At 35.9% G+C, this 27256-nt stretch overlaps 2 protein-coding genes across 4 annotated transcripts; both read right to left on the reverse strand.

The window, feature by feature from the left end:
- Nucleotides 1-269: 269 nt before the first annotated feature.
- Nucleotides 270-14347, reverse strand: LOC117291618 (leucine-rich repeat and coiled-coil domain-containing protein 1-like). Of its 2 annotated transcripts, XM_033773441.1 has the most exons (15): nucleotides 14007-14347; nucleotides 13228-13318; nucleotides 12649-12740; nucleotides 11889-12078; nucleotides 11098-11225; nucleotides 10571-10591; nucleotides 7538-7753; nucleotides 6735-6828; nucleotides 6071-6230; nucleotides 5641-5793; nucleotides 5096-5199; nucleotides 4503-4664; nucleotides 4280-4389; nucleotides 3771-3870; nucleotides 270-3455 (listed from the first exon to the last, which is right to left on the reverse strand). In XM_033773441.1, exons 2-15 carry the CDS (start codon nucleotides 13312-13314, stop codon nucleotides 3141-3143), a joined length of 1932 nt encoding a protein of 643 aa, XP_033629332.1. In that variant the 5' UTR covers nucleotides 13315-13318; nucleotides 14007-14347; the 3' UTR covers nucleotides 270-3140. The 2 variants fall into 2 exon arrangements, with proteins under 2 accessions (XP_033629332.1, XP_033629333.1); XM_033773442.1 differs by lacking the exon at nucleotides 7538-7753.
- A 1598-nt stretch (nucleotides 14348-15945) lies between these two features.
- Nucleotides 15946-21853, reverse strand: LOC117291680 (elongation of very long chain fatty acids protein 4-like). Of its 2 annotated transcripts, none has more exons than XM_033773529.1 (7): nucleotides 21729-21853; nucleotides 20735-20864; nucleotides 19539-19726; nucleotides 19006-19086; nucleotides 18475-18646; nucleotides 17992-18119; nucleotides 15946-17072 (listed from the first exon to the last, which is right to left on the reverse strand). In XM_033773529.1, the coding sequence occupies exons 2-7, from the start codon at nucleotides 20811-20813 to the stop codon at nucleotides 16893-16895; spliced, it is 828 nt and encodes a 275-aa protein (XP_033629420.1). In that variant the 5' UTR covers nucleotides 20814-20864; nucleotides 21729-21853; the 3' UTR covers nucleotides 15946-16892. The 2 variants fall into 2 exon arrangements, with proteins under 2 accessions (XP_033629420.1, XP_033629419.1); XM_033773528.1 differs by lacking the exon at nucleotides 21729-21853 and adding an exon at nucleotides 21426-21556.
- Nucleotides 21854-27256: the final 5403 nt, after the last annotated feature.

A 27256-nucleotide genomic window follows, 5' to 3' on the forward strand; every position in this document is an offset into this window, starting at 1 on the left:
TTTCCCATTTATTACAAAAATTCAATCAAAATGCAGGACTAACCTAGTAACAGCATTTTTGTCAGTGATTCCAATAATGACAGGAATATGCATGGATTTGCCTTTATAGGCTATAACAGCTTTACAAAATTCACACTGTCAATATTGTCAAAGATTTGACAAAATAGATTGTTCGATTGTATGATAGTAACAACCAATGATGTACCATCCCAAAAAACCTACACTCATTCGACTACTTCAATATGACCAAATAAAGGCTGCTGCAAATGTACATTGAATTTCTCTTTTTTTTTAATGCAAATGTTTACTGCCTTCTGTTGGCATTAATTGGGTGTTTATATTCTGTGCTATTCCCTGTATATATTGTGTACTTGTAAACGATTTAAATAGTTGCTGATAAAAGTAATTTTTATTTTATTGCTATTAACAAAACAAATTGACTTTTAATTACGTAAACTAATATTAATAATAATAATTATAAGGTGTGGTAATTATATCTTTCAGATGTGCTAAAACACTATGTCTATGGCAATCATTATGCTTCCAGTGGACTTGTACTACCACTGGGACTATTTTAAGTTGAACAAAATGTGTGATTGAGGTTTTGTTTAAAAATACTACACACAGGGACCAATGTTGAAGAGCTACACTATGGCCTAATGGAAGGCTTCGGCTGTGGCTATGATCAAATTGCTGACTATTCTTTAATAGTGCAACTGCAGCCAATAGCCGTAGCCCTAATCATGAGGCTTGAACTTATGGCGAGAACAATGCTTAATTGATTAGCAAAACACCTGTGATTGGATAAATGATACTAATCCGTTGTAAAATGGCTGGTACATTTTTCCTGGCCTTTTTAGGCAAACAAGTGGCATGAGTATATAGTGGTGAGAAATCTGTTCTGGAATGGTGGCGGTTGTTGGTCGGCATGCCCGCTATTTGGGTCAGAAAGATTTTAGGAAAAGCACCCAATATACAAGTGCTAGGCAGTGGCAGATGCAATTCCCATCAGAGTACTATGCATGTGAGTTGTTTCTGGATGTACAGTGCTTATTGCACATCGGTGTTGGGTATAAAAAGCAACATACAAAACATCGCTAAATAATTATTGTTCTCGCCAAACTGGTTAGCTCTCTGACATTGACCCCTGTGTATATTAACAGGTAGAATTATAGAGAAATGTTAGAAGTTTACGTTATTTTAGAATTTTATTTTTTACTATAAATGTTTTTAGAATTCTTTGTGGAAACGGAATGAACTTAGATTGTGATGACAAATCACTTGTTTTTGTAATGAATCAGTTCGGATATGAGTTTGTCCTGAAAAGCATTGAACAAAATGAAATAGTGACCATAAAACCATTGTACACATAACCATGAAACAAGAAGATCTTATCACTGCGTACAAGTTGACCCGTTACTCCGCTACATTGAAATCTAAGCAACATGAAATATCCACCAAACTGGATTACAATAATATGAGAGGAGTTTAAACATTGTAAACTATCCAACAAGTAACAAAACTTCAATAGTCAGGTGAGGTTTGCTTCGACACCATGTGTAAAATCTCTTTTGAGAAATGGTGGTTTTGAAAAGAATCGGTGTTTTCAACTCTTTTCAAAAGAGATTTACTAGAAACAACAAAATGAGTTGAAGAAATCATGTCTAGCTGTATGGTCATTATTAAACGGAAATCAATGGTATCTAAATGTGAAATTATTCATCAATAAAACACAACCTGGTTAATACTGATACGCATAATTTGCATAAGTTAGCCTTTATTAAGCCAAGATTACCAGTGGTGCATTATTTATCAGCATTACGTAAAGTTCCGCTAAAATGCAAACAATTCTGTTGCAATACTGTTTCATTGTAAAATCAAACCTCTACTCGCAATTACTACAAAAGAGTATTGCGATGATGAGGTCAAATGTCACTCAAGTAATTTCGATTGTCATGCAAGGACGCTGAATAGGTTCAATATTATTATATATTTAGTCATTTGATTATTATTAAATGATTAATCTTTCTCGAGGTGCTAACACATTAATATTTATTATTTTTATATTTTATGTTACCTGTTCAATTTATATTATTTTAACCAAATAATTGTCTTTCAATAATGTGTATTTTCAATTTGTTGCTGTAAAGAAAAAAAAATAATAATAAAGTTACGATGGTACATGTTTAAATTGAGCACACTGGTAAAAGTATTTGATTACTTATTCACATTTTTACAAGAAGTTTCCCCATCATTGAGCTGAGACGAACCAGGGCTCAGTTTCATAAAGCTTCTTAAGCAGAAAAAAAGCTACACACACATGACTGATGTCCTGCTCATTTTCACCTTAAGCGGATTCAAAACCCAATTTTCATTTTACACGATTTACAATAATGTACAAATTTATCAAAACTAGAAAAAGCATTTAAATGTTTGACATTACAATTGAACAAAAAAAATGCAAATTTAGAAGCAGCCCTAATTTTACTCATCGCTTTGATAAAATTTAAGGCACAATTTTGAAACTTTAAAACACTCTTGTACCAAGAAAACAGGGACTATCCATGTACCCACAGCACACAAACTCATTCATTAAAAAGTACTCGACTTATCTTGATAGAAAAATATAAAACATGGCAAAAAAAAAAAAAATGCGTACATTTCAGACACACATTGGAATCTATTTGCATAGCTCGGAAAAATAATTATGGACTTTGTTAAGTCAGCCAGGAAACTTAGCCTCCAGTTCAGTCATTATTCACATAATTTTTATATACAACATTTTTGCTTGGTGTTGGGATATATATACAGCTATATACAATTGATAAAAACAGCTTTTAAAAAAGACTAGCACACTGTCTAGGAACATTTTGAAGGGACGATAGGACGGAGTTTTGAAGGGATTAAATTCTGAACCTGTACCTGTCTGACTACACACAAGGTTAACCGAAGGGATTCCTTTTCTCAGAATAGTTTCTACTACAAAACCTCTCACCAAGTAAGTTTTTATGGCCATAACATTTTTTGAGGGTTTACCAATCTATGACCCTACATTCAAAGTCCAGTACAAGCGCACAGACTGGCATACGGAAATTCGAGTCCTGAAGTCCTGAGTCACTGAAGTCCTTTTACACAGGCGATCAAAATGAACCATTTGTAAGGGACTCTCTTGCCAACGGAATAAACAAAGCACCTTGGGCACTATTGGTGCTTGAGTCCGAGGTTGACAGTTTTCTCTGACCGTACGTAGTGTGTGGCCTTCTGACCGGACTTTTTCTGTCCGAGCTTGATTTCAAATGACCAGTCTCTCCAGCTTTCCTGAAGGCTTTAAGAGCTTCCCGCTTGGTGCCTGGTGCACTGACTGGGCGTAGGATTGGGATACGAGGTTTGCTGTCCGACAATGGATCAGCGCAGGCGATGTTGATATTGGAGCGATTCTTGACATGGACGAGCATCTGTGAGAGGATGGATTAAGAAGGGGGAAGATTCAGAGAAATTGTGATCAAATTAAAAGAATTTAAACACTGAGAGAAGAAATCAACTAAAGCTAAAGTAGTAGCCCCAGCCAATTACCTCCTTATCAAAAACAACCTTACTTTAGAGGCAGCTGTTTCTCACAATATTTTACACTTGCACTATAAACAGCTCTCCATGGCTCGTTACCATGGCAAGTAAGTCTTTTTGCTAACAATTAGCTTGAGTAATTACCACTACATGTACTTTCCAGTGCTTTTAATGATGAAAGTGCACCTGCATTACAATTGCCATACCTGCATTAGTTCTTTTGTATTGGTAACTTTCTCGACTCTCTTGACTTCAGTCACTGATTTCTCTGTGAATAACTCATCACACTTCTGAAGATATCGCCGTCTGTAAAAAAAACAGTACAAATTGTATGAGAATTGGACTAGACAGAGAATTCACCACTTGCTGGAAACTTTTACAAAACTATTATTATTATATATTTCTGGGAATAAAACCAGTTATGCCTCATAAGTGAACTTAATCACTGTAGCTCGTAAGCCTGAGGAAACCTGTGAACATAGGGACGGGCTGCTTGCTACGTGAACCAGAAACACCTGTGGCAAACAAAGCTTGATTGAAATAACATACTAACAGCAAACTTTTTCTATTAGTATAGTATTTCAATCGAGCTTTGCAAGGTCCAAATGTTAATTATTTCAATCAAATTAAAAGAGAACATACTCAAAAACTAAGAATTTAGAGTGTAGAGTTTTGAAATTAGAGTTTCAAATAACAAATCTGATAATTTACAAACCTTAGCTCAGCATTTTCAGTCATCAATAGATGGATACGCTCTTTATATTTATCATCAACTTCATCCACTTTATCTTGAAACGTCTCTTTGTAATTAGACAGCTGCACTTTCTGTTGATATGAAAAAAGAGAACGAAAAGAAGCTACAGTTATCGTTCCAGACCAAAACATAGATAAAGCACCTTACACCAAGCCACGACACACTAATATCCAATAAATCTTACCAGTTGTTGAAGTTCATGTTGTGTGGATTTCAGATTATCTTCAGTCACGGCAAGTTTGTCCGTCTTCTCGTCGAGTTGGGTTTGGACTCGTTTCAGCTGCTCTAAAGCTCTCTTGAGATTAGCGACATCGGCGGAGGTACTCGAGAATCGATTCATCATACCCTGAGATAGCAAAAAATAAAACCAGAATAAGTCAACCTCAATGATTTGTCTGTTTCATGCAACAAGAGAAGTTTCCTTTTTTGCGGACTAATAAAGAATACATTAATGAACAAATGGATTTTGTTATGAGCATTCACATTTTCATGAAAAATTGAAGGAAATCTCCCGTTACCACTAAGGATTCAAGTTTGCTGGGAAAAAAGCTAACAACCCTTTAGGCACTTTTCATTTCTGTATAATCATCACCACATGCCTTGACATATTGGTATTCTTGTTGAGTTTTTGCCTTGTTGTTTTCAGGAAAAACTTCAAGAAAATTATTGAGAAACAAAAAAACTTGGTCTTGCTTTAGAATTGTAGATTCTATGAAACACTGGAAACTTTCATTTATTTGACCCTGCTGCAGTTGGAGAAAATGGTTGATTTCTTACCTCAATTTCCTTTTTGTGGTCTCTGTTCATCAGTTGGATTTGTCGTTGGAATTCTCGATTCATATTTTTCTTCTCTCTCATTGCATCTTCCAGCAGGTCCGTTCCTGTGTTTTTAAGATCATTCCATTCATTAGAAACGCACATAAAAAATAAAATAAAAATCATGTTGCATTTTCTTGAACATAAAAAACGCTCAAGAGTTGAGTGGATTTTGAATACTAAGCAAGGTATTGCCCTTATCATTTGTTGTTTGTCAGCTACTTGAGCAAATAGGAAGAAAATATATAAATAAACAATAAACTTGCGGGTTACAACCATGTGAAAATCTCTTTTAAGGGGGTGTTGAGCTGGTGTGGTCTCAACATTTCAAACAGCCTACTCTGCTCATCTTCAAAAGAAAGCTTAAACAATTACTAACTTGAGCAAGTTTGATTAAGGACAAAAAAGTAACTAGTGGTTGGTTTGCAAAATTAAGTTCGATTGTCTGAATCAAGTCTTATCATGTAAGTATGACCACGAGAACATTGGTACTTCTTGGCACTTACTTTGCTCATGTATCGCCTTGTCCATATCCTCTTGGAATCTTATCTTCATATCGCTCTCTTTCTTAGCCCATTTCTCCTCCATATCCTGCACAAGGGTACCTTTATAAGCCTCAAAGGCACCCTGTAGGAACTCCAGCTCACCCTTCATACGCCCTGAGAGAGGATTTAACAAAATAAAGTAATTTATGTTTGTCATCTTGCAAACGCAAGATCAAGTGACATCGAAAATTATTAAAGAAAAAAAAAAACAAAAAACTTTAACACAAACAATCTTGGGTCACTCCAAAGAAAAATGTGCTCCCCAAAATATTAATTTTTGGGAGTGTCATTTAAGATTTTGTAAAGTGGTTGTGCAGCACCCAATCAATTAAACTTAGCAAAACCAGGGGGTGTTTTTTGAAGGATTGTTCTAGGTGCTAATTGTACTGACCAAGGACAGCATTGCTGGCAGACTTGTGATGTTCTAACTCCTTGCCATGAAGTTGTTTCATCATGTCTAGTTGGTCGTCTTGGTCTTGCTGTAAACCTCTTAACTCCTCCATGTGTTTCCTCTCAACGTCTTGTAACTTCTCCTTCAGAGTAATTGCCAACTAAAGACATAAAATAAAAGATGGTGTTTAAAAGCACTGGACACTAGGACTATTGATAATTACTCAAAATAATTGTTAGCAAAAAAACTTACTTGGAAATGGAGAGCTGTTGATAGTACAAAAACATTGTAAGAAAACGGCCGTCTCTGAAGTAACATAGTTTTTGAGAAACAAGTAATTTCTCATTCAAATATTCAAAGACTCCAGGCCTGAAACCTATTCAAGGCATCTGAGAGCACACAAATTTGTGCAACAAGGTTTCTTTTCTTTCTTTTTCTTGCAACTTTAATGGCCAATTGGGTCAAACTTTGCCAGTTTTTTTATTTCATGCATTTGTTGGGATACACCAAGTGAGGAAACCAGTCTTTGACAAAAATTGTCCAATGTCTTTTTATAAAAGATCATTTCATTTTTTTGCTTTAGGTATTTTTAAAGTAACTTAATTTAAATAGTCTGCACTACCTTAACGAAAATAATAAACGTCTACTAAGTTTGGTACCCTACCTTGTCTTTTGTTGCCTTGTGATTCAAACGCTCCTCTTCTAAGAACAAAGTCAAGTCAGACACCTGCTGTTGTAATTGAGCAATCAGAGCTTCCCTGTTACCATGGAAACAAAATCAATAAATTAACAAGGATTTCAGAGTTTGTCTTTTGTGACTTCATGCTCCTTTACATGTTATTAATGTGAAGTTATCAGTAACACCATGACCCAAGTTCATAACTCTGTTGATTTATTACCACATTCGACAAGGAAACACTTTGTTTGATCAGCAGAGTGGCCTGAGCAGCCTTTTATTTGTTTATGCTACAATGAGCTAAGACATAACAAAATGCTTGTATTTAGAATTCACTGCTCTGAGAAATGCATAATTGTACAGGCTGCAAGCGCAGAATTTCAATGTGGGCAGTGCCATGAAACTGGCCTGACAGGAGCATCAACTTTTTATCCTTCAGTTCACTCTACCCCCTCAGAAAATAGGAACAAAAAGAAGAGCAAAACAAAGATATATATATAAAACATAATGAATGAATAAATGCAATTATCATTCAATAACATAATTCTATATGACTGTAATATGAAAAGGATATAAATTATTCTGTGCAGACTTGAAACCAAATAACTTGTTGCTGATTTCATACAAAAATTACCAAAGTTATAAATTGTTAATAAGAAAACGATTCCCATTTTCACAGATTTAGAAGAATGAATAGAGAATTAAAGAAAAACCAAAAGAACAAAAGAAAAAGTAAAAACAAACTTTTTATAAAATGTTATTCCTCACCCGCACATCAATCACACACTTACTGTAAACTCATAGACGCCGATGATGCCCTCGTGTTCGATCGAGGGGTTCTCCCCCTATTGCCGGCCGGGCTATAGTGATCATTGGCATCATCAGGGAACAGATTAGATAGGTCTACACCCCCCGTCATTAAACTCTGATGGAGAAGTCTTTCAAGTTTTGTCTGATTGTCTGTATTTTCTGGGTTTCGTTGCCGGAAAAGGGAGTACATGTTTTCCCTTTTATTTTTAGAAATTTAAAATCGTTTTTGATTTAACAACGTTACAAACAGTTTCATGAGAACATTTTAGGAAATTTGGAGATAAATCAAAGGATTTTAAAGGATTAGAAAGTAATTTTTTCCCAGAGGAAGTTAGTCCGGTGAAGCGTGGCGTCCAGTGGCGTTGATCAGCGGGGTTAGTTCAAGAATTCCAGAGCAGAGATCCCAACACCAAAACACATACACAGCAAAAGTGCAAAAAGAACAATAAGAACAATATTTAGTAATAGGAAGAAAATTTTAGTTACATATTAGGAATTACAAAAGCAAAATCCATACTAGGAGAAAACAGCAATAAGAACATTGTAATAATTTTTGGGAAGTTAAAAATATGTTTAAAAAAGTTTATGTATAATTTTAATTCTGGATCCTTTCCTTAATCCCTTTCCCCCTCTCTTTTTCTATAAATGGATATGTATTTGTTTGTACTTGTCTTATGCCTCTGAAGAAGGTCCGGATTGGATCGAAAGCTAAGGCCATCTACCCTATTCATTATATAATTTTAATTCCGATGTATTTTAAAACTATTTATTTGTGCACTGTGATGTTTTTATTATATTGTTGCTTTTTTAATGTCTACGGTTCATGTATGTTTTGTGCTATTTTTAATAACTGTATTTTAATGTGCAAATCGAGAAAGTGATTTTCATGCTGGGCATGATAAATAAAATCTAATCTAATTTAATCTAAATGGCATCTGGCAGAATGGAAAATCTGAAAGTTACAATTTTATTAGGACAGTTATGGCAAATTAACAGTGGTGTTGAACTACCATGTTGTGTTAGATGTTGTTAAGAGTGCACTCGATGTGACGGGAGGGAACTTTGGGAGACAGGGTCAAGGGTTAATTAGAATGGCTTCTGGGTTCTGGTCTTAACCAAGACCAGAGAAGAAGACAGTTTTGACTACATATATACAAATAAGGGCCCAAACTACAGCAAAAACAAGCTTTCTGCCAAGACCAACCCATTGCATATTATGTGTGAATAAAAGAAATGGTGTGCAAAAAATAACTTTTTCATATGATAAAAACTTATTCCAATTGATAAAAATTGGTTCCTTATTAATTGGTTGCTTCATTGAGGGTTATTGTTATTATTATTATTATTGTTAAAAATGTGAGTGGACGTCAAGTTGTTATATAAAGTGCAGTTAAGCAACTTTTTATGTGAGTTTGTTAGAGTTATACGAATGGCAATCCACATCTTTCTTTAAAAATAAAATGGACTCATTTGTGTTTTGTAAGTTGATTCAAATCATTATTTCACAAAAAAACCTCTCATTACATTGGTGTGTTATTTCACTTAGAAGAATTTAGGGTGCATGACAGTGACATGACTTACCCCAGGTAATGACAATTAAGGTGTAACAAAGGCTGACAAATACGAGCAACAAATCGTGACTTAGTGCAACTTTCTGTGCATTACTTTGTTTATAATGAAAGAGACAGAAGTACGTGAAGGCAAAACAGCAGCCCAGTGACACAAAGTTGAAGGTGTGCAATGAAATAGAAATTAAAGAATTTAAGTGTAACTTCTTGAATTGAATTCAATAACTTCATTGGGTGAAAACAAGAATTCACAACAAAAACAGATCTTCCCTTTTTCCCTTTACGTTTTCTGACTTCTTAAGAAGTTTAATAACTTTAAGTGTTAATATCTTTTCAACAGAGCAAAGCACGTTTGCTGTTGGAACAAATCCAAGAAATTCCTTTTAAAAAATCCTGAAAATTGTTGTTTTCAAGTGCAGAGCACGAAGGTGAAGATCAAGTCGAGAATACCACAGAAAAAATAACTGTTATTCAGCCTTGTGCTTTCATTCTCAACTGTGCCTTGGGAGTCCATTTTAGTTTTGTCAGAAAATGGTGGATTAATACCAGAGGGAGTAAGCATGCACAACAGAACAGATTTTTGGAGCTGCTGTTTTACCTTCCGAGTTCAGAGCGACTTTGCCGAGTCATTAACCTTTGTCAAACCATCCTTCAAGATGCTCCTGTTCTTAAAAGTTCCCCTTAAAAATGTCCTTCCTTTTAACTTTGTACAACATTTGGTTGTATCATTTGCATGATTGTATCTTACAAATTTAATCACCACCCAGTTTCATTAAAAACACCACAAAAACTTTCTAAAACTAACATAAAAGTATGATTTTTAGTAAACAAATTACTGTTTTTCTTGTTTTTCGTAATAACAAGTGAGCTATTTACCGAGTTAAGTGTTATCAGTTATTGATCTATATAAAAAAATAAAACAAAAAGGTAATAAGATTAATTTGTACAACTATTTTCCCCCAATTTCTGAGTTTTGTGTTTGTGTGTCACAGCCTTTACGATGAAGAAAAAGAAAGAACCAAAAACCATGATAAGACATTTTGAAAAGCATGTGATGGAGTCGTGTAAATGTTTAAGATTTTCAAACAAAATCAACGAGAGATATTCTGCACACAAAGTGAATGACGTGTACTGTGCACACAATGAATGGATGAATCGCTTGGTGATGTGTTGAAACACGTTGCTGTAATAAGATTATCACTGTTGCAATAACGTGACAGGCCTTTGCGAATGACATAAAAATGCAACAGCTAGAGTGTCGATAATCAGAATTTGATTGAGGTGGTCAAACGAAGCTCAGTGGACAAAACAAACCTTTTTAAACAAAAGGGATGGAGTCGATAAGTACACATCAACAATATTTTAAAATGTCTTATAATTCCACATTATTCCTCTATAAGTTGCAAAAAATGTGGCAGAAGAGAAGATGATTGGTTGTCTGCTTACCGTTCCGGATCGACAGAGGATCTGTAGAAGTAGAAAGAGAATGATACTAAGTCAAACGAAAAATGGTTGCTTATCTTTCTTATCAACAATCTACACCTTCACCTGTACCCTTTCTAGAAAGCAAGATTTTTATTCTAAGAAAGTTTTGGTGCTTACTGGCTTTATGAAACCTAGGCCCAATGTCATAAAGTTGTTAAGCAGAAAATACTACTTGACAAAATTACTTGGGTGCAGCACCACTCACAACAATGTAAACTTAATGTAAATTTGGCTGATAACCTGTTTCTGTATTCAAGCAATCTTTAGCAAAAACTTGTGCTTACAGGGGTGGTTTTTACAAAGAGTTAAGACTAGTCTTATCTCGACTTTGGACAAGTTACTCATCCTTAGGACTAGCCATACGTTTTTAATATCTCTTAAAACTCCTTGTGAAATCGACCCCAGGTATACATTATGATATTAGGCCCTGGTGACTTAGTCTCCATGAAACACCATCTTTAAATAATGCATCTTCATATTCTGCTTACCCTTGATAAGATGCTCTGGGGATAGTCCTTGGAATGTCTTCCTCCTCGCCAGTGTTAATCGTAACTGCTACTTTACTCCGCCCACGCGTCAGCACCATACCCGCACCCAACTTGTACTGCCTTGCTGACTGAAAATTACAAAAATGAAAAAATCAAACAAAGACAAAATTTTACAATTTAAAGTAGCAAGTGTCTGCCATGACAGAGCAATTTTTTTTTCAATACTTCAACTGAGTAACGAAGTCCTCCTGATGGATTTTATTGTTTATGCACAGGGGCCAAATTTCATAAAGCTGAAAGCCACAAGACTGCTTGTAGCTCAAAACTTTTACTGGACCCGAGATGTTTTGTTACAATGGGAGACTTTCTGGGACGATAGAGGGCAGCAGACTTACCGGGTAAATCCATTGTTCTCAGAATTATGCGCATGTTCAGAACTACGTAAACAATGGAAATTTACCCGGTATGTCTGCTGCCACCTAGCGTTGGAAAGTCTCCTATTAGCAATGTGATAAGCTGTTTAAAAAAAACTGAACTGTGAGCTCAAAGCATGCAATCTTAAGAGAGCAGAGCGCACATTTTTCTTGGGTTTCATAAACCCTTTTCTGCAATCTGGGGCATTCAATATATGGCTTTATCTTCATGTTTTAAGGAATTTTATCGAAATAAAAAAAAATTAAAATGAGAAGAACCCTGTACCCAGTTTCACATTTGAGCTATTTTTGGAACAAACACTAAGAGAAGATTGATCAAAAATAGTTTATACTCAATGAAATTGAGGCCACACCCACCTGTTCGTCTCTGGACACAGCTCGAGTTTTCTTTAATGGGAGATGATTGTCTAGACTCTTTCTTGCTGCTGGTTCTTGTTCAACGTCGTACACTCTGTCACATCGTTGTTTGACACCGGGCGGGGCACTGCTTGATGGGGCTTGGCTGCCCGGTGAGGAGCCACGCCTCTGCTGGGAACTGGGTTCAGATCTTCATTTTTAAAAGAAATACCAAATTGGATGAGTTTTTTTTTCTTTACAAGGCCAGACAACTGCTTCAAGAAACCTGTAAGCACACACATTCACTAAGCACAGAACAGTATGGCTTACCAGTCCAAGTTACATTAAGTTTGCATTGTTGTTGCTGGTGCCCCGACTCAATTCTTGCTTAGAAGTGTTTCTGCTTACAGATTTTTTAAAATTGGACCCTGGGCTGTGGACTTAAATCAACTGTCACAAGGGGCAAGTTGTCACCTACTCCTGGGGCTGAAGAAGAGTTACTCTCTTCACAGTCTGTAAGGATGTGTATGCATGGGTATCATCCACTAGGAGAGGGGCTGGTAGAGCAGAATGCCCTTCCAACTTTTTACAAAGTAATTATACTCAAGAGCACAAGTGCCATGACTGGGTATCAAACCAACGCTCTGCTGCTGAACAAAACAGAGCTTGAGCCCAGTGAACTAGATTGCTTAGCCAAAACATGCCACAAAAAGTTGACGTACAAATTTAAATTTCAATAGAGTTCAATAGAGTTCATTGGGTTTTCTTTCCAACGACTTACTTAGGTCTTCCTGTGTCCTCTTTGCTGCCAGTCTTGCCTTTGGGTTTCTTCTTTGCTCTGTTTGCCAAGCCACTCATCTTGTATTTATTGGCCTGTTGAGAAAAATGAGAAAGTTTGATCAGATATTGCAAGAATTTTGTTAAGAATAAAACACAGGGAATTATTAAGTAACACTGTAAACAAAGAATGGTAATCATAAACACCAAAACCTATTCAAGAATTATTAATCTGAAGTCAAAGAAGCTTACAAATTGTCATTTTAGACACCACAGTTAATAACAGTAAGTTAAAATAAACGAATACATTTTTGTCAGAACCTATTATTATTATTATTACACTTTGCCAACAGTCAATTTAAAAACAATCAAGTTTCTTGTTGAAATAATTTCCAATTCCCAGGTTGTGCGAAGCTATGTATTTTTCTTTTAAATTAATTATTGACAAAACTCTTTTTGAGAAAAAAAAGGTCAATTTGTCTAGTCCGTTTGCAAAAAAAAAACATGCAGTGCAATTTTGCAGTGTCCAAGTAGGACTTGTCAACTTTTCATGGGGAAGACAAACATTTTGTATGATTCTTACCTGCATTCTATCGTGATTCCTCCATTCTCCTCCCAAAGAGATGGCTGAGTTCCCCGCATTGGGAGCCGTGATGTTAAAGTTACTCATGATGCTACAGATATGACAAGAGAAAACAATTAAAAATGATGCAACATTTTAACAGTTTATCTTGGACTAAAAATCGATTGAGATAATAACATTAAATTGATTTGATTCTAAACCAAGAGCGTAACCGATGCAGATGGAACGATTTGCACAAATTTGTCCTATTGTTCATCAAAATCCTTTGGTCTATGTATTAGCTTTGGGTGGATATTGGGTTGCGATAATAGCATCTAAAATTGTTATAACGCAGTTTGCACGCTCACTAAGCTTCAAATAACAATTGATGACATCCTTTGTGATGTGATGGCCAGGGCGCCAGATGCATGAAACTTGGTTAGAATTTTGAGTTTAATCTACTATTAATCGCCATATACCCAGTTACTCAGGCACTATATACTTTAATTAACATTGATGTACAAATGACGTACAAGGCAAACAACTGTAAATTTTTCAAACATCCTCTACAAAATCCCTCAAAATAATGACAAAAAATAATCATGGCTGGGGTTCTGCAGAATAGCCACAGGCCTGCTAGTGATTGCTATTGCTAACTTACATTAACAAAATACAGTATATGCTACAGTTCCTCTCTTATTTTTTTTATAATCTCAGCAACACTAACACTCAGGCAGCAGATATTTGTCCCACTTGAATTTTTTATCAATTCACAAAGCAAAATAAATAGTTTACGGTACCTGTGCTGTGCTTGTGCTAGCCTTGCATGATGAGATGGAATCCCAGCAGTCTGACCAGGGACTGCAGCTGGAAGTGGAACTTTGAAGAAACTTTGTCACCACCAGAAAAAAAACGACCAACAAGGAAGTTGACAATTGATACAAAATACTTGGACTGGGGTTGTTTTTATTTTAACCCATTTCATCACCTACAAACTTTCGAAGTTTCACATTTTAGGACCAGGAGCGTTCCTTGATGCCTCTTTGTCATAATTGCATAGAAAATTCTAAAGTCATCATATTGATTTTTTACATAATAAACCCACCCATCCAGCACTGTAGTTCCAATGTTTTCACTAACGATCGCGATCAATAATTTCAGTGTACAAATATCGATTGCCACCTGTAACACCCCGGTAACGAATAAACATATACAGATAGACTGGTGCTCATTACTCCATCTCCAACGCGCTGTTGTTTACACTACAGAATTACAGGTACTAGCGTAGATATAATTGATTGACTTCTTTGAGGCAACAGAGGGCGCACTCACACTTCTTGGTAAGAGATACTTGGTAGTAGGCGGGGCTTTGAAAGAGAGTCCAAAGTTAATTTAAATCTAAATCAACTTTGAGCTAGTGAACTTTGATTTAGCAACTATCCAGTTCGATTGTTATTCTTTCAGTACAGTGTACATGTACATGTTTATGCATTTACCTTATGTTTCACAAAATTAACTGTTTTTGCAGGACACAAAACACAATGTCCACAGATTTACACAAAACTTTTGCACGGTTTGAAGACTGATGGTAGAAGGTTTCCCTTAAAATATTATTTGCTGAGGTGCTGTAGTTTTTGAGAAATGAGAACATCAAGTCACAAAAATAATTGTCGTCTCCGTGAGACAAAAATTATTTTAGCATTAAAAACGTATCAACCAGTTACGGTAAAATATAACTGGTAAATACATTTTACATGCTAAAACTGAGACGAAAATTATTTTCATGCCCGATATCACGTTTTAGTCCTTGCCCTATCAGGAAGCCAACATCTCCCTCCTTCAACCACTCCTTCCTCCAACCACTCCCTGCCCCCACCATCCCCCATTCCCACACAACAAAAACAAAAGACTGCCTGACAATTCACCTTAGTGACCCTAATTAAATAACAATAACAGACAAATGAAACGGTTAAAGCTCAGTATCGTTTAAAAATATAAATTATTTTATTGGAATGGAATTTGCATGCAGCATTAAGTGATATGATGTATGAAAAGAAAAGGGACTATGGAAACAATAAAAAGGAGACACCTTCATATGCAAATTTACATTTCTTAATTAACTAGCTTCTTCTAACGATATCAAGCATTTTAATCACCTGCAGTGCAGGTAATTGTTGCAGACAAATAAACACACTTTTTAAAATCTTGCTGTAGTTGCATCCGAGAGTTTGCAGATATCAATCATTGAAAAACAAAATTCTTAAACCTATTTTTGTTTGATCGAAAGCTGCTGTAGGTTTCCAACCAAAAGTTGTCATTGCCATTAAGGACACTGGACACTATTGGTAATTGTCAAAGACCAGTCTTCCCACTTGGTGTATCTCAACATATTTATGCATAAAATAACAAACCTGTGAAAATTTGAGCTCAATTGCTCGTCGAAGTTGCTAGATAATAATGAAAGAAAAAACACCCTTGTCACACAAAGTTGTGTGCTTTCAGATGCTTGATTTCAAGACCTCAAAATCTAAATCCGAGGTCTCGAAATCTCATTCGTGGAAAATTACTTCTTTCTCAAAAACTACGTTACTTCAGAGGGAGCCGTTTCTCACAGTGTTTTATAACATCAACTGCTCCCCATTACTCGTTACCAATAGGTTTTATGCTAATAATTATTTTGAGTAATTTCCAAAGTGTCCACTGCCTTAAAAACTAAATTTTATTTGTACAATCGAAAGCTGCTGTAGGCTTACAACCAAAAGTTTGTATTGCCATATTTTAAGAGTGATTACCAAAACGTATAAAATTCCCTTCCACTTAATAAGGATTTGTGTGAACATCTAACAGCTATAGGGCGCCAGGGTGAAGGAGACAAGAACACACTACAGTAATTACAGGTTTAAACTAACTAAAGGAGAAAAAACAACTACATGTAAATAACAAAATAAAATAAATATGCAAACATAAATGGAGTACCTAAAAGGAACGTAGACCTTTTGTTTTTAGTTGTTTTATAATGATGTGTACAACAAAACTAACCTGTGAAAATTTAATTTCATATGGTGGTAGGGTTATTGAGATAAATGCCGAAAATCTTGAGCGTATCTTGCAGAAACGCTTCTCAGATTCAACTTTTGGTTGGGGATAGAACTTGAACATTTCTCCATAACCACATTAATTTGAAGTGAAATTTTCTCAAATACTATTGAAAGTTGCTGAGGCTTCTAGACTTACCAAAAGTGTTTTATTGCCATTAATTTTATGAGTGATTACCCAATGTATACCTTCCCTCAGTTCCTGTAACTGAGATTCTTTTGAAAACTTCTCAAAAATGATGCTTAATCTGCAAAAGGAAAAGTGAGCTATTTTGTTTGTGCTCATCACACCAATCTTACACAATCCTAGCCCAGAAACTTCGATTTGAATGCAAGTTGCTTTCAATAACAATGGTCTATTTTTTTAATTTTTTTTTTCAATATTGCTTGATAAATTTCTTTGTTAAGCAAACATTGAGTTGCATCAATGTTGCATCAATGTACTTGTTATGGCTGTTTCTGTAAAGCAACACTTTTCTGTGCTCAGCAAGTTTTTGTGCTGACATGCATTTTTTTAATTGGGATAAGCACTTTTCTACCCTCTGTCCTAACTTCAACTTCAAAATCCTAGACACTCTTCTTAAGTTGCTCTTAAACTTTGTATTTATCTTCCTTAAGATCCTTTGAGTTGTAGGCTCTAATGTAAAAATTACTGAAGAGCATTACAAGACTTATACAATAAAAGAAAACTGCGTAATTGAAACCTTGCGGGAAATCGCAATCTATGGTTAAGTTGTATCCAGTATGAACGATGATGGCGATAAACTGGGCCTGTGGAAAACATAACAAAAAGAGAGAACGAATTTATATTAAAGTATAAACACAGAATATTACCGGATTAATTCAATGACATGTTTCCTCTTGCCAAATCACTACATTCTCATGGCACTCGTGTGGCACTCAAAGGTGATTTTCAAGTAAAATATGGTAGAACATCACTCCATAAAAACAGTTTGATGCAACGAGGTATTTTATATTGGAATAGCCTCCATACAGATCTCAAACAGTCTGCTATTGACACATTTTCTACAAAATTTAATTAACATTAAACAACATTCCTGTTATTCAGAGGTAATTTGGCCAGTCCAAGTGGAAAGGCATACCAAAAGCTGTGGGGACTTTAACACAATTGAACAAAGGTTTCTAATGTTTTTCTTTGAGGCACTGGACACTATTGGTAATTACTCAAATAATTGTTAGCATAAAAACTTACTTGGTATTAAACAAGTAATGGAGAGCTGTTGATAGTATAAATTTTTTGAGAAATAAGTCAAATATTTGAATTTGATTTCGAGACCTCAGAATTAGATTGTGAGGTCCTGAAATCAAGCATCTTGAAGCACAAAACTTTGTGTGACAAGGTTTTTTTAAATTTATTATCTCGCAACTTCGATGACCAATTGAGTTCAAATTTTCACAGGCTTGTTGTTTTATGCATGTTGAGATACACCAAGTGAGAAGACTTGTCTTTGACAATTACCACAGGTGTCCACAATGTCTTTAACTGGGTCCCCACAATGTGGTTCTTCAAAAGGTGAATAATAGAACAACAATAAAAGGTCCCAGAACCCCTACAATTTTGTGTGCAAAAGTGTGTGGGATCTTGTTATAACCAGGATCCACTGTACTTTAGTCTGATCATGGGCCTGATTGAACTGATGGTTGAGTAACACCTCTGATCTAATCTTACCAATTGTAGGACAGTGATGTAACGCTTCCACCATAGGTATTTCTGCATGCCTGGGCCCATAGCTGATAACCCATAGTAGCTGTACATGATGATGTGTACAAAGGAGTTGATCATGGCGAGAAAAAATGCTGCAGGGATAAATAAAAAATCTGTCAAAATAATTGGCAAAACTTGACTCTGTGCAAAGCCTAGGACAATCAAGGGTACACTTTGTGTAAACACCAAACAATCAACTCTTTAGATCTTGTATTTGACAAGCCTGAGGCCAAGTAAAAAAAAAAATACCAGTTGATCGTCCGGGTTTTTCCAAAAAGAGGGGTATAGGTCCATTTTATTTATTATTTTGTATTGAATGAATAAAACATTTCAGTGTGTCCCAAACACTTCCATTCAATTATTTCAGTGAGAACATTAAACTTTAATGCAAAAAAAGAAAAGAAAAAAGATATTAGGTCTTGCAAGTAAAGAGAAGAAATGACTTACATTGTCCACCGGCTACTAGCTTGACTCCAAGCCACCAGTTGACCATCATGCTACTGTGATGGTACACATGAAGAAATGTCACCTGGTTGTTCTTCTTGCGTAGAATGAAAAACGCTGTGTCTAACGTCTCAATCACTTTGGAGAAGAAGTACCACCAGCAAACATCTGCCATCTGAGAGGAGGGGTGGGGGATTTGAAGAAGAAACACATTTTCTGTTAAAAATTCTGTCTCTTAACCATTGTGCACACTCTGATAAATGCATTTTAGTCTCCCTAATTATCCAATGTCTTTGATATTGTCTTGGTTTCTGACTGGCACCCTCAAACAAAGATATTGACAAAATAGGGAGATCACCAACTAGATAGCTCAGTTGGTAGAGCATGTCAAACCACAGATTTTTGGTTGATCACCAGCTCCAAATGTACTTATAAGCGGTAACTTGTAATCAAGTACATCATTGTACCAGACACTTTTAACATCAAACACGCTTATGGCTTTTACTTTTTTTCCAGATTGTTCTGAATTCTTACCCTTTTCCCCAACACACTGTCCGAATAATCAACGGGTTGGCATTTGTAGCTGTAGTTGGCTTTCCATGAAATAACTCGAAACTAAAGACAAAGGAAAATAATACAAAAGTTAAGGCTTGATATTCTCTAATCAAACTTCACTTACATTTTATGTGTGAAGAATTAACTCTATAGATAGATATCAATATCAAAAATGGAGGGGGGGGGGCCCTGCTCCTTATGATTCCAAACACCAAAATACTTGTCCAGCTGGGGTTAATGTCATGATCCTTAAGAAAAACAAATCTGCAGCCAGATTGAAGTCATCGCTGTTGATCATTGTCTTGGTTATGAACTAACCTTCCTACTGTAATAAATTCAACTGGTCTAACTTTTTCATTTTTTATTACTATGCCCAAACCCAAACCCTGTTTTTCTGTTTTGATTTCTTTCCTTTTCCAGTGCATTGCATCCTCTGGTAAAGGCACTTTCAAAATGTCCTATTTATCAATTCCCAGAATTATCATTTAAACAATCTCATTTTACTTAATTACCTCATAAAACATGTAGATAGATAATGCCACCAGGCTGAAGTTGTAGACTACCAGCAAATAGTTCATTTGCAATGGCTTTCTCTTGGCCATGAGTCTAGGTCCCAACCACACCATCATTAAATACCCCATAATGATACAGCTGATTGGGACGGGAGACTTCATCAGTAGCCAGTCTGTCACTCTTGGATCTGCCGAACATAGGTTGTAAACTTTGTTATTTTGTTACCAGGCAAATAACTTCATAAAGTAGTGAAATAACAGTTAGGATGAGTTTCTGTGAACTCTGATAATGACAATACTGCTTATTGTTCAAATACTTTGTAGTGTGGATTGGCGGTGCAAATTCAATATCTACCTCCATGCTGTAACCAGTGTTTGCCTCATTATAGATCATGTAACCTTTCTTTGCAAAATGTGTGACCTCCTGGTAGGCAAGATACACTGGTCAATTATGAAGTTTCACATTTTGTGGCACAATTTCCACATAAATTCAAAGGTTATAGGCCCTAAAAGTAACAGCTGAAGTTCTTAGAAGTGCCACCCTAAATTTCCTCATATAAACAAAAATGATAAAAATAAGATTTTATGTTTTTTCCATTCTTCCATTAACTTCTATACTAAATGTGCCTGCAAGACCCCCAGGTTCAAACAATTAGCAAGTGTCACAACTGGCTACCAATGTGCACAACTCAAGGTCACACACACTGCACATTACTGCAACTCTCACACCAAAGGGCAACTCAGTAGAGCTATGCTCATGAAGCTCTCACCTGTTGCTGGATAAAATATAAATTCCTACAGCCATGTTTGTGTACCCGGTTTATTGCCACACACAGTGTACCAAAAGCATTAGCTACATACACAGTACACTGTTTATTGTAGTTTTATTCAAATGGACAACATCTTTATTTGCCAATCAGTTTATAAGCTTCAAAACCCCAACAAATTATCACCCCTTCATTTTAAAGACCCAAACTCTGACCATCTCTGACCTCCCTTTCCTCCAAAGGGGAATATGACTATTGTGAGACAAAAATCCTGCGGGTATCACCATGGAGTCCTACCTCCTATCATCATCAAGATCTAGTGTCAAAATTGTTGTACATGAACATTGTATGTCATGATCATTCTCCAAGGTATACCAGGCAGCATTGCATGGTGAAATATTCAGTATTCATTACTTTATTTAATCTTACCACCATGTTCTTGAATCTGATCAGTGATGTCCATCACTTTTGCTCCCAACCCTGACACAAACTCCATGGTGTGATTCATGGCTGCGCTGTATAATAAACTAATCGATGATGCAAGTGAAGAAGCAATTATCTGAAAATTGAAATTAAAAAAGTTCTCGTTTTTTTTTGTAATAGATTGAAATTTCGGTTAGGATAAAGAATAGTTATTTTGGTTTTAATTTTGGTTTTAATATTAATTTTGGTTTTACCCACATTGCATCGATGTGTGTTAGCACTATACACTCAGTAGTTTCCTCCAAAAATCTGTGAAAACAATCACAGACATACTCAGGTATGCCATATAAGTCTACTCCACCATGGGTATGCATGTGATTGCTTACCCCTCAAATTCTTGTTTATTGTTAAACAATAACATGAAAATGCTTTGCAAAATGTATCAGTTGCTACTCAACAGTCACCATTTGCTACTCAATATTAGCATTCTGTGTGCACAAAATCTGCTCAATTGATTTTTTTTGCTATGGCAAAAGTGCCGGAAAGAATTTTGTTTCCTGAATGAACAGATGATTGTTATATTTGGTATACCCCTTGTGATTTATTATTTTGCCCCTTGTAACTTGTTCGGAATCGAGTCTGCTAAACGTCAAAAAGGACGGAGCTTAACATTGATAGAATATGGTAAAATAATCACAGATAACCCAAGGTCCTCTTCTTCCTCCATGGTCACACACACCGCCTCCATGCTGTCACACACACCCAAGAGGTGACACAGTCGGCCAGGTAATCCCCCTTGGTCTTGAACGTTCTGGACCCGATCCCCACTCTTTGATTCAAGCTATGTTAAGTTTCATATTGCTCCACGCTCCGATAATGGAGGTCCATGCTCCGATCCATGGTTCAGTCTAACAAAAACTATCTTTCTGTAACACAAACTTAGAAGTAGTGTTACGAATTAACATGATCATTGGAAAACGTGAACAATGAAACTTCTTACCTTAGTCAGAAAGTTTTTGCTGGAAATGTTGTTTATTCTATACTTGATTTAGTTCCCCATCGAACAACTCGAAACCCTGAAGATTTAAGGCCTGCCTGCTGTTTATGTGGAGCTGATTTAATGATAGTTTGTAGCTATTGTTCACGCATGAATGCAGCGAATGATCAAAGACCATCTGGGGATTGAACTATAGCAGGAAATCCTCCCAGGGACCTGTCGTCACGGGGGGCTAGATCCACGTGGCTACAAAATGCAGGATAAACAAACTCTGCGCTAACCACCCACACATAATAAGTGTAAAGTGGGGCGAGGTTGGGGGGGGGGGGGGAGGTTCGTTTGTTTGTTTGTTTGTTTGTTTGTGAACTCGGCAAACTTCAACAAGGGGATATAAACACTAAGCTGGCAACAGTCAATCTCTCTCATACAAACTTAAAATTATATGGTTTTAAATTTCACAATGCACAAATCAAGATTGTTGATTCAGTATTTTGTTTATTTTATTCTAGTCGTTATTGTGAAATCAGCGAAAACTTACAATAAATAATGTATGAATAATAGTTTATAAAATAAATAAATAATGGTAATGAATCAATATGTTTATAAAATTGGTTATATAATTCAATTAAAAAATTATTATGCGTAATCATGGTTATGCGTAAGTAAGGGTTATTAAAAAATGAATAGTTGAAAATAATGTAACTATTATAAGTAATATTTGAAGTTTTATAAACAACTATACATAAATAAAAATGCATAAACAAGTACAAAGCAAAACGGCGAGTACAAAAAATTAACCCGCAAGTCGGAGAAAACATCAATTGGAAAAAATTAAAATAAATAAATGAATTTACTTGGTCTAGCTGCTAAAGGGTATATTACATCAGATAATTTAGTTTAGTTTTTACGCTTTTATACTGGCATAAAAATATACAAATCGATAAACTAAGATACAAAGAATTATAAAAGATTAATTGGGCCAAACAGGTGACTGGCGCCTCTACGAAAGCCGTCCTGCCTCAAAGAATGCACGCTATATAAAAATGGTTTTATTATTTTATTATTATTACCCACCCCTCTGTTTAAAACCAACCAACCCTCAGAGATAAAAACAAATAACTTTAAAAGTAAATAAACACAGAGCGCTAGTAGACAAATTTTGTCTTCATAAAATTGATTGTTTACTTAGTGTTAAATGCATTGCGCAGATTGAACAGTGGATGGAGCTAGGGGATTAAGTATTAGTAATGAAATGTTATGAGTGGTATGTTTATGGTTAAGTTGAAGAATGAAGTTTTTAGTTCAGTGTTAGGGTGAGGGTTATAGGAGTGCTGGGCTTGGTTTCACACCAAGATTCATCTGAAGATGAGTTGTAAATTTTTACGATTATAAGAAGTGATTTTGTGACATCACACTCTGCTTAGCAAATTAAGATTGATACGGTAAATCTTAGCGCTTTGTGAAACTGAGCCCTGGTGCTGTGATGGTGGCCATGGTTTGTGTTCGCATTGCAACAGACCTTTTCTTGCAACATTCTTGAAGAAAATTTATTATGTTAAGACTTTTCTAAGTGTCTTCCTACACTTCTTTGAATTATATTTTAAGAACAGTGTGAGTGGGCCTACATGCACCTGTGTAGATGAAGAGCCTAGAACAATTCAAACTGAATTTAAAATCCTACAAAGTTAACCATAATGACCTGAAATTTTACTTAAAGAACTTGGTCAAATTGCAAACAATTACTAAGCACAGAAGACTATTGCTGAGCAGAAACTTAACCAGCAGCCACAAGTTCATGAAGTTCATTGTTGTGACTGGTGCCATTTTTGGCTTATAGGTAAGAAGTTTGCTCAGCATTATTTTCTGCTTTTAAAACAGTAGCCAAAAGCTGGGGCAAGATTTTGTCTTGTTGTCTAACCTCATCAACAAAATTATGCTACAGCAATATTTAATATTCATAAGAATTTCTTGCCACATTTTCTAAGACAAATTTGATGACTGAATTTAATCACAAACAAGCACTTAATTCTAAACACAGGGCTCATTAATTAAAAAATGTTTGTTACATCGTGGTACAGCTTTTGTTATCTGGAGATGTATTATCAATTAATATTAATTCAATTCTCCAGTTACAAAGAATGTGACCAATGTTTTTACATTTTCACACATTTTTAGTCAATGTGTTCAATCAAGCAAAAGCACTTCATAAGTTGCGCTTAGAATTCAGGTTAAACAAATTTTGATCGTTTCTGAAGAAAAAAGCTGAACCATTTTTAAAGATCTATTCCTAACCTTTGTGAATCCATCAAAATCCTAGGGGTATTTGTACTGATATGATAAACCAACGATGTGGCAAGGTTTGCCAATTTTTGCAAATTTTCATTAAACCAACTCGGCCCAATTTTATAGAGCTTGTGGCACAAAAACTTGCTCAGCTCAAGAAAAGTTAACACAAATTTGTTACTGGATAGAATACCACAGCTACCACTGTTGTGACTTGTACCCCGGTCATTTGTTACAACAAACCTGTGAAAATTTAGGCTCAATCGGTCATCGGAGTCTGGAGAAAATAACGGGAAAACCCACCCGTTTCGCCGTGTCATGACATGCGTTTAAAATAAATGCGTAATTCTCGCTAACGAGAATTTATATTGTTTTACTGTTTTCTCAAAAAGTAAAGCATTTCATGGAATTTGAAGTTATTTGTAAATCTGTGAACTGAACCGTACCGAAAGGGTCCAATGGCTTTAACAGCTTTATGATGATTGGTCCCTTGTGCAAGTACATTGTACATTGATAGGAGTTTGATGGATTCAAAAATAGCCTTTTGAGTAAATATTAAACTAAGACTGAGTTAGTGGCTGCGGATGAGACTGTGACTTGATCATGCTTTAAAGCACAATATGAGGCCCATAGCAACAGCCGCAGTCACTAACTCAGATGTGGCCTAAGATGGTCCTCCTCTCAAGTGTCTTTATACAGTAAGGTGCCGCCATTGTCCAGCTAAGTGTTTCAGTAATGTTAACATGTAAGGAATCATATGGCTAGACTTGACACACTTGATGGCTGTCCAAAAGTTGTTGCAGTCTCAACATCCCTACGCCACTTTAATGGTCGAGCTTCAGCGAGTCATAGTTAGACATGAAATAAGCCTTCAGTTAGTGGCACACGTCATCCAAAAAGCATTTGTCCTCGCATCCCTGAAGCAGCAAGTCGTTGGCTAGACTTGACACATTTCTTCAACTTGTGGCACACTGTCCAAGAACCGTTGGTTAGCATGAATATCCATTAGTCCATGCAACGGTTTATAGCAGATAGTCTCTCGCTCTAGACTTGACACAGTTATTCAGACGGTGGAACATCTTCGAAAAAGCGTTGCTTAGCATCTCCCTCTGTCACTATGACATAACAAAGAGTCATCTGGCTAAACTTGACACAGTCCTTTGCTCATGGCACAGTAGTCTGAAACACATCGGTTACAGCATAGCCGCAACATCCCTACGTCTCTTGAATGGGAGTGGAGAGTCACATGGCTAGACTTGATGCAGTCCTTCCTTATCCAATAAGCATTGATAAACATCATGCATGTCATCTCAATGTCAGTGTCTCAATCTGTGGAAGGAAATAAAAATGTCAAAGATTAATTTGTATAAAATCTTTTAATACAAACATCAGTTGTCAAAGAAGTAGTAAAGACTGAATGCTATGTGCAAGAATTTTGTTGTCTAGCTCAGATCAGTACTTCAACTCATCCAACATGAGCACAACTTTCCACGTTTGTTTTGTCTATATTTTTTATAAAGTTCCCGACCTGGTGTTTCCACTGAAGTTTTGGTACCATGTGGTTGTTAAGGTGTTTACTGCAGACTAGAGCGGGACTTCAAACCTTTAACTAGTCTTTTGCCAAATTTGTGGGATGAACCTTCTCTTTAAGGTAAGATTTAAACTTTGTATGGTGGGAGTATAATCAGGTGTGGTTTTTCGGTAGCAGCACGTGTAAATCTCATGAGAGTAGTGTGGGTTCTAAAAAGAACTGGTGGTTGACAACTCAACGTTTTGACAAGTATGCTTTGAATGTCGTCAAGAGAATGCTCGACTCTGTTGCTAGAAAAGTTTTTATTGATTTTTTTCAAACTTACGTTTATAAGTGAGTCTTTGCATCTGTATCTTCCAACAAATGACAGGTAGTAGCCACAACACAGGAGATAATGTAGCCTTCACTCAAGGCGCTCACGGTACCCTGGATGGTACACACACTGTATCCTCCACCGATGCTCATCCAAAGCTCCTGTTGTAGTCAAAAAACTTCTCAACTGAGGAAATAGAAAAGTAAACACAGACCACACGTCATCATGAGTTCATACATATTTTGTGTGGAAAATTGAAAGAGATGACTTCCGGTTGCTTCAGGAATTGTTGCAGTTTTGGGGCATTGTAAAGAACAGTTTTTTTAGAGCAAGTTATTTCATCTCAAGTTTCATTGGACCAATAAAAGGTTTTAAAGGTTTGCTGGTTGACCATGGATATCGAGTCTCAAACGATGCCAGTATTTTGGTTGCTTGTTGTTATTATACATTTTGCTTCTGTCTTTTTCAGAGATTTGTTTGCAAGATTCAAAAACTATTTTTGTTTCCAAAATGTCCAGGATAAACTGATGTTTATAATGTGTTCATAATCCTCAAATTGCCTTGAAATGTCCCATCTTCACCAGTAACTTGTAAAACTCGATACATTTCACCAAACCTTTTGCATGACCCCAGTCCTTGTTGGTAGACATCACCTCAACACAGTTGGAAATGTCAGCACACAAATCTCTTCATCAACTTCAGGGAAGAAAGAATATCAGCTTCCTGTAAAAAGAAAAACTTAAATCTAGAAAGGTTAGCATTTTGGAGGCATAAATGTAGTCTGGTTCATACTTCCTGTGAATTGCGAATTAGAGAAGTAAACACGGACTAATCTGGCATCATGAGTTCATATATTTCTGTGATAAATTGCAAAAAGAGATGACTTCCATTGCTCCAGGAATTGTTGCGGTTTTGCGTGATTTGTACAAAAAAACTATTTTAGAGCAAGTTATTTTTATTCTCAAGTTTTATTGAACTGATAACAAGTTTTATTGATGGTTTGCTGGTTGTCCATGGATGTCGAATCTCAAACGATGCTAGTAGTTTGTTTACTTGTTTCAACCATACTTTTTGCTTCTGTCTTATTCAGAGATTTGTTGGCAATATTCAAAAAAAATTTTTGCTTCCAAAATTTCAAGAATAAACTGATGTTAGATTTGTTCATATTTCTCAAAATGTTCTCTTCACCAGTAACTCTTGTAAAACTCGATACATTTCACCAAACCTTTTACGAAATCCTTATTGGTGGACACCACCTCCACACAGTTGAAAATGTCAGCACACAAATCTCTTTATCATCATCAGGGAAGAATAAACGATCAGCTTTCTGTAAAAAAAAACTTAAATCTAGAAAGGTTAGCATTTTGGAGTCGTACCAAGTAAGCCCAGTTTCTACTCCTTGCG

This window comes from Asterias rubens, chromosome 6, assembly GCF_902459465.1.
Source record: "Asterias rubens chromosome 6, eAstRub1.3, whole genome shotgun sequence".
Classification (NCBI taxonomy): Eukaryota; Metazoa; Echinodermata; class Asteroidea; order Forcipulatida; family Asteriidae; genus Asterias; species Asterias rubens.